The following is a 12073-nucleotide window of genomic DNA, read 5'->3' as shown; positions in this document are numbered from 1 at the left end:
ATTCTCACATCTGAGATTACCAAATTGTTTATTTTCCAGGCTGTTCTGATTTTTAATCTTAATTTACATATCTAAAAATGATCACTTCTTATATACTAGAATAAAAGATGAGTCAAAAACAGATTTGAAAACCTTCATAATTAATAGTTTGCAGAATTTTTTTAAGAATAAACTTTTCATTTACAGATGGGACAATCTTGACCAAGCAAAACCACCATCATTTCCAGTGTTCTCCCTGTCACATCAAACTAAAATAAAGGTGATTTGTGTAACCAAATTCTTTGGCTCTTCCATTGGACAGAAATAGTCACACCAGGAAAGTATAACAAGAGATCTACCTCCGCTGGTTCGCTCACTTCTGCACCTCCTCGTATCGTATGAGGCAGAATCTGAAGTAGATAAGCTTCTGCCTCTTCTGGAAGATCGTCGTTAACAACAGTAAGTGGAACTGATGCCAACATCTGCCCTTGTGCAAAATGGAGCACTCCAGAACTTGGCCTGAGGTCTGCCGTTACCGGCGAGGGATCACTGCTATTCCGTGTCAATACCCACTTCACAGAAACATTCCCATGCGTGCCGCCATTTCTAACCACCGTAATTTCTTCAAATCTAGAATTTTGTAAAAAGAAATATATACAGTCATATAATACACTCTATCCCCTTGGGTCGACTTTTCCACTGTCAAGTTGGCCATCAGACACTGGTAAAAGCAGAATCCATAACATAAAGAATGATTGTTTTTAATCTGAAGGAATTGATATGTGGATGTGTCTTAGGAAACTACCATAATAGGAATTCACTTGCATATTTAAATCACTCCCAAAATGAGAAAGAAAATAGCAAGGCCGTGATAGAGGAAATGACATATACTCTTAAGAGTTCAACATTGTGCCCAACACCACAAACATAAATCTTGAAATAACATATTAAAATAATTGTAGCAATGGGTTTAAAATAAACCATACCTTGATGTTGTATCTTCATCAATTATAACTGTCCTTTCAAATAAGACACTGTTGAATGAGAGGACTCCATAAGGTTTGTCATTTGGCTTAATGGTGACTTGTACAATAGAAGGGCTCAATAGCACAGAATCGCCCTGTAAGGTCTCTTTTAGTAACATAATGTGAAATGATTCAGCAATCTCTGGTATGGTGTCATCAACTACCTGAAATTTCAGGTGTGTTTCATGAATAAAAGGTGGAAAAACAATAGTTGTGTTTGGCTGAAGATCAATGAAGTCTAAATTTTGCTGGGCCTGTGTTGTTGAATTCCCAGTTATAATAACATAACTGATCGAAACTTCATATTCATCAGATCCAATCAGATTTCCATTGTCATCTTTTCCCCGAACCACTGGAATTATGAGTATGTGGTCTTCTTCAGGTACCAAATAAACACTCTGAATGAATCTCACAGGACTATCATTTTTCTTAATGATGATCTCAACTGAGCTCCTAGAGGTGTTGATCTCAGCTCCTCCTTCTACACTTTTCAGTCGAATCAAAAATATTTCATCATTTTCTGGTACCTGTCAAAGACATATAAACAGTGGCAAAACATTAATAGCCAAAATTTACCTGCAAAAATTCCAAAGTGTAAAAAGTTACTATGTTTCAATATAAATACATAAAATAAAAAGTCTTTAACTGAAGGGAGCAAATAGCAAATATTTACTAAAATATTTTCCAAAAGTAAATAATGTATTTTAGATAGGGAAGGAAAAATTCATAAAGCAATAGTACGAACAGGTAATGAAGTACCGATATAATGTCTTTCAACCATGATCAATCTTCAGGTAACTCTAAAGATTTAATGGTAAAATGAACATATATTCTTACTAGTTTTATCAGGTTGGTCGGGTCAAAAGTACCGTTCAACATCAAATAACGTTTAAGAATCTGGAAAGCTACATAAAACATCACGTACAAATCATTAGTTTTCAATTGTGATTTATTCTTTCTTTCTAATGGTTTCTAATTCAAGAGCTAAGCATACGATATCAGTCATATGATATCCAAAATATACATCATGCCTCCCTGGAGAAAAAGCTGTTGAGAGTCAGTATTAGGGAAAATGTTGACTTTGTTAAAACCTTTTTTTTTTTTTTTTTTTTTTTGGTAACGGCACAGTATTCCTAGGGATAACCTCCACTGTGCTATTTGAGCTTTTCCTTCACTACAAATTTTATTTTATAAATAAAAGTGAAAAAGTATATATTTTTACCTCAATTAATAGCAATGTAAGAGGAAAAGCTATGTATCTCAAAAAACAAAATATTATGACTTGATTACTGATCTTTTCTCCCCAATTTTATTGAGGAATGCTTGACAAATATTAAAGAGTACAACATGATGATTTGATATACATATACATTGCCAAATGATTATCAAGTTCAAGATAATTAACACATCCATCAGCTCACATATTCAATTCTGTGTGTGTGTATTTACGGTGAAAATGTTAAGATCTACTCTCAGCAACTTTCAAGTATACAATACCATAATTTTGATGATACTATGCTGTACACTAGATGCTCAGGAGATGATCTTTTAAGTTTACAATTAGAATACACAATAATTATTACACTAAATTATATGCTTTTCAATATTCTGGGATCCAAAAACAAACAGTTTTTGTTGGCTCCCAGAACCAGATGAACTAGAGTTAACACTACTACTTAATATTACATTTTTTTCAATAGGACCACTCTCTCTTAATAATGTCTTCTAATTCATTTACCTTTTTTCCTTTCTTGGGACTTTTTGTGATTTTTTTTCATGATTTCTTTGTAGGAAGGTAGAGGGATGGTTATGAATACCCAGTTATTAATTATTTTTTCCTGGCAATAATAAGATTTTTTTTAAAGTCATTTTTATGTTGTTTAGCTCATGGAGGATATACTTGCACGTTACTGTTCAAATTCATTCTTTCCTTAGCACTTAAACTAGCTGTGTATATGTCTCAAACCTTGGTAGCTTCAATGTGAAATGTAAACTAACTAAAGCCTTCCTATGAATATGACCATTTAAAAAATCCAAACAAAGGAATATCGATTACAGTAGAAATTTCTTTGCTTTTATAGTAAAATATGTATGCTGGGTAAGTAGACTGTACCTGCTCAAAACTGAAATCACTAATGAAAATCAGTCATTACACAAAATGCTTCAATTTCTGTAGTACGTGTGGCTGCCAGTTATGTTCAGGTTCATCAGCAAATTCAATAACATAAATATTAACAAGATATCTTCCAAAATAGCAATTTATAGCTAAAGTATGACTTGCCATAATGACTATGTTCTTGAACAATTTCAAATACTGAACACAATTTAATCCTTGACATAATGTTCTCTAGCATGTCTATAATGCAGACAGAGTCCCTGTCCCATTTAAACATTTAACATTGTCCCACCTCATCATCAAGTACTGTCAAGGTATAAACTACTTTTGCTCTGCCAGGGGGAAATGTGATATTTCCTTTAACTGGACCCAAATCTTCTTCTGATGGATTAGGGCCACCTTCTACCTGCAAAAAAACACACAATGCCATCAATAAATATAAAATATTTCACGAGTAAAAAAAGCATTATTAGGATATCAGCTGACAAAAATCTGAAGTTTACTTAAAAATGTTTTACAAGAATTATACTAACCTGTATGAAAGTCTCCCCTTGTAATTAACAGTCAGGGCCTATAATTATAGATCTTGACTATAATTACATTAAACCACATGGTTTCTAAGAGCTTTCTCTTTTTTCTCAACCACTGTATTACACCTGAGGGAAAAAACTTATATTTTTTCTTGAGAGGAAGGTATACAAAATTAGTAAATTTTCTGAAATAATGGAATCAAATACCAGTTCCACCACGGACTGTGTAATCTTGGGGCAAGATATTTAACCATTCTGTGCAGCATTTTCCTCATCTTTGAAAAGAGCATAATAATATCCACTTCACAGGCTAGATGTGAAGATCTAATAAAATCATTCTTTTTGAAAAGTATTTATTACATACTCTGAGTCCGACCTCTTTTAAGTATTGAGGATATATATAGTAGTGAACAAGGCAAACTCCCTACCGATCAGGACGTTACATTTAATGAAAGAGAACAAATGATACATAAATGTGTTATATGGCAGATGATAAATATTATGGAGAAAAATGAAAAAGGGCATACGGGAGACTGAATGCTGAGAAGAGTTGCTGTTTATATGCAATGACAATAGCATCAGTCTAAAGCACTAGAACAGCATATGGCAATATTAAGTGCTCCACAAATGTTAGTTGTAACTATTTCAAAAAAACAGAAGGCTCAGTGTAGGTGCCTGACCACTGCAGTATACACCTGAACCTGAGGCTGAATTCTAATGAATGTCAACTATAATTTTATTTATTTACATATATATATAGTCACAGGAAGCGGAGTATAGCGTAAGGAATAGAGACAGTGGAATTGTAACGATTGTATGTGACATCAGAGGGGTAGTAGATTGGGGGAGGAGGGTTATCACTTTGTGAGGGGTATAAATGTTTCACTAGTACATTGTTTTATACACCTGAAACTAATAAAAAGAGAAAAGGCTCAAGACCCAGTAAAATAACTTCAGACATTCATAGTGAAGGTGAAAACACTATAACTAATGATTATTTCCTTCTCTTTCCTACAGACAATTTTTTTTTCCAATTTTTCCCATATTTCTTATCAAATATATTTTCAAAAGTGTATTATCTAAGTGCATTTTCCTAAATACATGAAATATTGCTTAAGGATTCCTGTAAAGAACTTGCAAGGCTACTGCATATTTAATTACTGTTTACTATGTTTTTCATGCATTCCTGCCTTATGTGATTTTATTTTCTTATGTAATTAATGTAACCATCATATGAGGTAGGTCCCCAAGAGCTCGAGTAGAATTATGTTACATAAATCCAATTATCCATTCTACTGATATTATAATTAATAATTAAGATAGATACTGGTGTCAGAATTGTGCAATGTTTTAATGTTTGAAAATAGCATATGATCATGTTCAGCATCTTTATGAAACACAAAAATTAGTTGGAGATTTATATATGCATCTCATAGAACAACAAAATGGTAACACAATGGTAAGCATGGGATCAGTAAGCAATAAAATGGAATGGTTACAGCTAGCACCCTAAGACATGCACCTCACCCACAGCCTGTCTCTCTTATGTCAAATGCTATAACATCTATGAACCTCCTCGGTGGAGTGTGACTGCTGTTAACACCATCTAGTACGTGTATTTTTAGAAATGGGGAATGCAAATGTGGAAAGACTACATATTAAATAATTTTATATAAGCCTAAGTAACACACCAGCATTTTGAAAATTTATATCCTTGAAAAGATGTATCATAAAGGTTCTATGAATTTTATGGAATTGACGTTGTAGTAGTAGTAGTAGTAGTAGTAGTGGTTGATTATTAGTCTGTACCTAAAATGATATATTGTGTTCCATGTAAGCACAGTATACATACGCAAAAGCAAGGAAAACATTTTTAAATTAACTGTGAAACTAGTCAGATAATGAAAGTAGTTACTTTTATTTCATTTTTATTAAGGGTCACATTTATCATACAAAGGACCTTATTTTTCAAATTGTAGCCATCTGGTATGAACTCTAAAGTGTTATCATTTAAAATGATTTCAAAATAAACTTACCTCAAAAGTCACAGTGACCATTCCATAGGTTCCTTTTTCTCTGATGAGAGTAACAGGCACAGATTCATTTCTGCCCCTAGGCTCACTCACTGTGATTGAGAAAGGCTATTGGGAAGAAGAGACAATCAGACACTGATCAATAAGCGGTAAGAGGTGGTGCCAACTGTTACCTTAGAAATACTACATTTCCACAAACAAATCAATCCGCATTGTACTCTTAAGAATATGGTATTTCCTAGCATTAATCAACTGTAGCTAATAAAAGCACTTACAAGGTTAAAAGTAGTAGTGTAAAGGGAGCATGAAACTAGTCAGGCAAAAGATGTAGGTTCTTGTCCTGGTTCTACCATCAACTAGCTGTTCTGCTGAGAAATCTTAAAGGTTATCTAGTCGAACACTGAGAAACTCCAATGCTCACAGGAACCCAGGTCACAGAAATGAGTTGTGCCTCGAGACCAGGGCAGCTCACTGGAACCACCATTTGGCCTTGCCCCCAACCACTATCCTCTCCTCGTCAGTCAGCTCACCATGGAAAAGCAGACAACTGTTAATGACTCTTTCAGGTTCTGATCATTGAGGGGAAGAAAGAGCCAGGACTTCCAATGTGGAAATGTGCTGGTGTGGGTCTTATATTAATTTTTGCTCCAAAAGACGTATTAGAGCTGATGGTCCGGCTAGGCCTTATTTTCGGGGGAACATGGTAGTTAAGGGCTCAGTAAAGGTTGGCTTATCATCATTAGTGTTATCTTCATCATCAGTAATCATCCAGATCAGGAAACAAAGCCAACCTATTTAGCAACTATGGTGAGCTCAACTGTTACGTAGTGTAATTCTAATCATGCAGGGCAGCTGCCCAGTCAGAAGCTGTCTGGCATTACTGAGATCTTAACAGTCGGGGACCTGGAACTGAAGCTAGAGATTAAGATTCATTCTGAGAGGCTAAGATATATAATGTCAAAACTAAAAAGGTGGACTTCTGGTGGGTGGTGGATTTTCAGTTCTCCTGGGTACCCTGTTCTACTGAAGCAGAATTGAATGTTAAGAATACAGTGTCACCACGATACTACATTTCCCCACTGACTCTGGATTTGGTGCTGGAACCACGTTTTCCTGATATTCCACATGTGTTCCCTCACTCAAGTTGCCAAGTTAGTTGGTATGGAGTTCCTTTAGGCTCTCAGCCTCCTGAAATTCTCACCACTAGTGTTTTTGCCCTGTTCTAGGATTCTACAACATTTTTATAGACTGCAGGAGAGGGAGAAATTGGAAAGTAATTAATAACTACTCCCATCCCTTTTTACTTTTATTTTGGGGGCATAAAGACATTGACAGGAACTTGTGTTATCACAGCAAGCCAAGTCTGTATTTGGACAGCAAATCTGCCTGTATTTCACACTAGTTACTAAAAGACACCTTCAAAGTCCATCATTCATCTCAGTATTGGCGAGGTGAGAGAACTAAGGAAAAGGCTATTGAAATACAGTTTTGCCTTTTGTTTTATGGTGGCTTCCATCTACAGAGACTCAGGTGATTCTCTTAATGCCACCTTGGGATCCTTTTATTCTCCAGGAAAATACCCGATCTTGAGTTGACAATGGCTGAAATTTTCTCTTGGACATTGGAGAGGTGGTACATACTAAGTAACCTCAACCTCCCATTAATTAACATATGTGGACCTTTGGGGACAAAGTCGGAGCCTGTTATATATTTACCAGTCTCAAGTGGAAACACCTTTCAAATGAGGAGAAGCAAGCCAGCTATTCGATGGGTAATTTATGGTGATTTTTATTTACTGTGAAAATATTTCTCTTTTGAACTATGTTTCCATTTGTTGTCCCGAAGGAAGTTCTTATAACTCAACATTTCTGTAGTCTTGTAAATAAAGAGGATTTTTAAGTATGTTCACTTTCATAAAGAAAAAGAATCCTTTAAACAAATCAATATGAGGTTGGGGATAAGTGTAGAGGAAAGGCAGTAGGGAGGGAAATAAAGCAAGTGAGGGAGCCTGCGTCATAAATAACTAATAATTTCCTAACAGTCAAATAGAAATAATTGGCTAATTAAAATAATTTCTGTAAATGATATAGTGTACATTAAAAAAATGTCTCCTTTATGTTATTCGTGAAATCTTTTTAATCAAGATACTGCAGTTATAGAGATCATATTTATCTACACCCCACCTTATTTCAAAGGAAATTTAAGGTATTAAGAAAATGACATACAATACACCAACTACAGTAGCATTCTAAATTGGAAAATAAATAAAAAGCTGGGGAGCATCACATCATCTTTCAGCAATGATAATTAGTATTTTGATTCAAAAGTTTCCATATCATGAAGGTTATTATAGTCTAACACTTAGTGGAAAAACCCAATGGCATTCAAGATAAATTTTGTTTTAAGAGCTGAAAACAATTTCTTTCAAGGGCTGACCTGTCTTGTGTGTTTGTCTAAAGATAAAACGCTGTGAACATAGGACTGGCCAGTGACACGGGAATTCGGTGGTAAGGGAGAAAAAAGTAAACTGCTGAGAAAAACTGAGGGTAATGACATGGAGTTTTAACCTTTAGAAAACATTATTCAATGGAAAAAATTCAGGGTAGGGGTTGATTACAGATATTGTAAGTGCTGTAATGTCTGCTATTTAATTTTAAGTTTACTATAGGTTTTTTCAGTATTCTTTCAATATGTTTTTCTCATCTCCAAGTCACTCTAAACTTTCAAAGGAGGCTGAAAGACAATGCTTTCTTTAAGTGGCCGTTGGAGAAATCAAGCAAAAGGAACTGGGTTACAATATCTGCTACAGAATGAATGTTTTTGCCCAACCCCGCCCAAATTCATATGTTGAAATCCAAACCTGCAATACGATAATATCAGGAGGTGGGGCCTTTGAGAGATGACTAGGTAATGAGGGTGGAGCCTCATGAATGGGATTAGTGCCCTTATAAAAGAGACTCAAGCGCTCCCTTGCCTTTTCTGCCATGTGAGAACAAAGCAAAAAGATAGCCGTTTATGAACCAGAAAGTGGGCCTTCACCGGACACCAAATCTGCCAATGCCTTGATCTTGGACTTTTCAGCCTCCATAACTGTGAGAAATAAATTTCTGTTGCTTTTAAGCCACCCAGTCTACGGCATTCTGTTACAACAGACCAAACCAACTACGACAACATCTGAGTTGGACTCCACCAAAAGAGATAACAGATGAAACAGGTGGCATGATCAGCAGAAAAAGATTAGGACGAGAAATAACCATCATCATACAGGCCTCCTCAATGCAAAAAAAAAAAATCTTAGGTAGAACAAATGGACAGTCTACAGAATGTGGAATATGGATGGAATTAGAGCAAATTTTATTTAAGTATCAAAAGACAATGATACTAGGTAACATCGTGACAAATAATCAAAATATTAAACTATAATCTAGCTATAAACTATAAACTATACCCATAAGATTAATCAAATTGTAGCCATACCACATTAAATGAAATAATTCCAAATGCATTGTCATTTGATAATACTGTCACAGTAACAGTCCTTGGCCACCCAAGCTTCACATTTGCTGAAGGTTTCTAAAAATAATAAGTTAAAAGAGGAAAAAAACAATCATTTTAGCAAAATTTCTGTCTTTAATTAATTATTCAGATTATGAATAAACACACAATACTTTTAATGCACCAATTAAGAAAATATATTCAAACTAAGTCAAGATGGCAAAGAAGTCCCAACAAGAATTCTTCAAAAAAGTTTTGAAAATCATTAATCACTATTAAAATATAAATTATTATACTTAGAAGTAATCACTGGATAGTTATACTATATGTATTATAATTACTCTAATCTCATTACTAATATGACATAGAATTAAGCAGTATGAAAATCTATTCGCACATGATTCTTACACTATAGAAGGTGCTGAAATTTAAGAATTAGTTATTCCATAAATTATAGAGCCAAATTAAAGATAAAAAATTAAAAAATACTTTTCTAATAAGTGCGGGAGCGTTGTCTGTAGCATTTCTATTGCTGTTCAACAGCAGCATTAAGGAATATAAAAAACAGTGTACAAAAGCAAAACTTGACAGTTTCAAGTATCATTTTTATAAAAATTTTAATCATACCGATATAATCATTCTAAAAAAAATAATCAATGCCCTTCAGAAAAAGCTAACAAGAGCAGTGCTAGCAATCATTGCCTCAACCTAACATATCAACCCATAAAAGACAATTAAATATTAAACTAGTCAAACATTTTTCCTCGGGGTACTATGAGTTTATTCTAAGGTTCAAGGACCTCCCACTTCCATGCCTGCTTTTTTGTATCCTTCTCCTTTGAACTCTGAAGTCACAGTCATTCTTTGTGCATCTGGTAGCATGGGAAAGATACAAAGAGAACAGGGCCAAAGGGAAGACAAGGTTTTCTTGAGCATCTGTCATGGCAATTCCTAAAAAAGCTGAATGGATCCAAAAACTAGCTATAGGATCTTCTGAACAAGATTGTCTAAGGAATAACCAGACCATGAAATTGCCAAAGAGGTTTGCAGTTCTGGCTTCTATGAAAACCACCACTGGTCACCTAAATTGGCTTATCTCTATAGAAATAGATTTTTAAGTGTTGCAAGATTTTTATGAGTTTAAGGTTAAGGGGATTTGGGGGTGGGAGGGGGGAGAGAAGCATTTACCTGTAATGTTAAGTGAAAAATAAAAGTTTCATCAGGCTCTGGTAAGTCATCATCACATACTGCTATGTACACTGTCCTATTTGTTTCTCCAACAGGTATAAAAGCTGCAGCATATGTGTCAAAAAAGTCACCGGTGTCATCTCCATATAGCTATCAAATGCAAAATATAGATGGTTCTCACAGTGTTAGGATAGGACAGACTGATGCTAATTGGAGCGATCAACAGGAAAAAAACATGAATCAAGTGGCACCAATGTTTACAGGTCGGATATACAAAACAAAACAAGTATTTGACAATGGATAAAAATCACCTTCAAAAAACATTATTAAAAAAAAAATGACTCTACACAAAAACATTTGCTTCTGCTCTGGAAGGACAAAGAATCATTACATAGAAAAGTAGTAATTATAATAGAAAGTAATGATGTGGATTTTTTTTTCTCTGCCTCTTGACTGGTCTGAAGTGGATGACAGCAAACTTAACAAGAAGACAAATTATAGCTAAACTCTCCCAAAGAAGTGTAAAAGTAGCCTGCCAAAATATATTAGGAAAATCAATTATTTTCCTTATCAATTTCAAAGAAACTGCTCTTTCCAAAACTTTCAACCTGAAGTTTTATTTATATTCTTCCACAACTCCAATAAAGACCCAATAAAATATTTTAGCATTCCAAACTCATTAGTCATTATAAACCTTTTCCTTAACCTTTAAAGACCTCAGTTCTGTAATATTAGCATTATTAATAAGATTTTCAAGGGAACAATAATTATAAAGAAGCAACTTCTTGTGCAAATCTAAGTGAGATTTCTTTTGCCAAAGAACTCAAAATGAATAACTTAACTACTAGAATAAAACTATGATTTACTACAAATAAAAAATGAAGGACATGTATAGTTAATTTTTAATCTTCATTTATAAAAATCGGTGAAGATTTAAATACTTGAGAAAACCAAGTAAGTTGTAAAGGGTGTTGGAAAACTTGTACTCATACCTTAATATAAAATGTGGCACCATCTTTTAGAAAGCATTAAATATCAAAAGCCATTGAAACAAAAGGAAAAAACACAGTAATCCAACCCCCTAAAATCATTTAACAATCCAAAACAGGCAAAAATCAACAGATATGTAAATAAATTCATCAGAGAAACATTTATAACAGCAAAAATTGGAAGCAACTTCAATGAAAAACAGTTGAGGAATGACTGGGAAATAATGACACACCAAGAAAATGGCACATCAAGAAAAGTTGTGAAAATGATAAAGCAAACTGAAAATATTATGAGGCTATACGCAAAATTATAATGTAGAAGTTTATGAAGCAAAATATACAGTCAAACTAAAAATGGATTCAATAAATATACACATCATAAATTAAAAACTAAAAGCAATGCATAAAATTATAATATTGGGTTCATTTCATAGTTTTTTCTTGTCCCTTTTCACAGTGTTTCACAATGTGATAATTCAACCTATTGGTTAAAAACTTATGTCTGAAAACAAAAATTTCAAGTACACTAGGCCTCAAAACCAGCCATATCCTTAGTGGTCACATGACATTACTTTCTGGTTAAACATAAACACAGATGCATGCACACAGAATTCATTCAATAACTAAACTGTGTGCAAGATGAAGCCTGCATTAGTTTAACAAATTCTACTTAGGTTAATCTAATTTCTCCTAAAAAAAAGAGTTCTCCGACATACCT

General features: G+C 34.1%; 1 protein-coding gene across 1 annotated transcript in view; it reads right to left on the bottom strand.

The window, feature by feature from the left end:
• The window catches only part of ADGRV1 (adhesion G protein-coupled receptor V1), a 503549-nt gene that overhangs the window by 452724 nt on the left and 38752 nt on the right, over positions 1-12073 (bottom strand). The window contains exons 3-8 of the mRNA XM_033111093.1: positions 10367-10516; positions 9161-9256; positions 5687-5791; positions 3413-3526; positions 966-1531; positions 339-609 (exon numbers count right to left, since the gene is read on the bottom strand). Coding sequence (XP_032966984.1) covers positions 339-609; positions 966-1531; positions 3413-3526; positions 5687-5791; positions 9161-9256; positions 10367-10516 — 1302 coding nt within the window. The remainder of the gene's footprint in view (positions 1-338; positions 610-965; positions 1532-3412; positions 3527-5686; positions 5792-9160; positions 9257-10366; positions 10517-12073) is intronic.

Source organism: Rhinolophus ferrumequinum, chromosome 7 (assembly GCF_004115265.2).
Source record: "Rhinolophus ferrumequinum isolate MPI-CBG mRhiFer1 chromosome 7, mRhiFer1_v1.p, whole genome shotgun sequence".
In the NCBI taxonomy this organism is placed as follows: Eukaryota; Metazoa; Chordata; class Mammalia; order Chiroptera; family Rhinolophidae; genus Rhinolophus; species Rhinolophus ferrumequinum.
The sequence above is the reverse complement of the archived record's forward strand: the minus strand, read 5'-3'. Positions and strand labels throughout refer to the sequence as shown.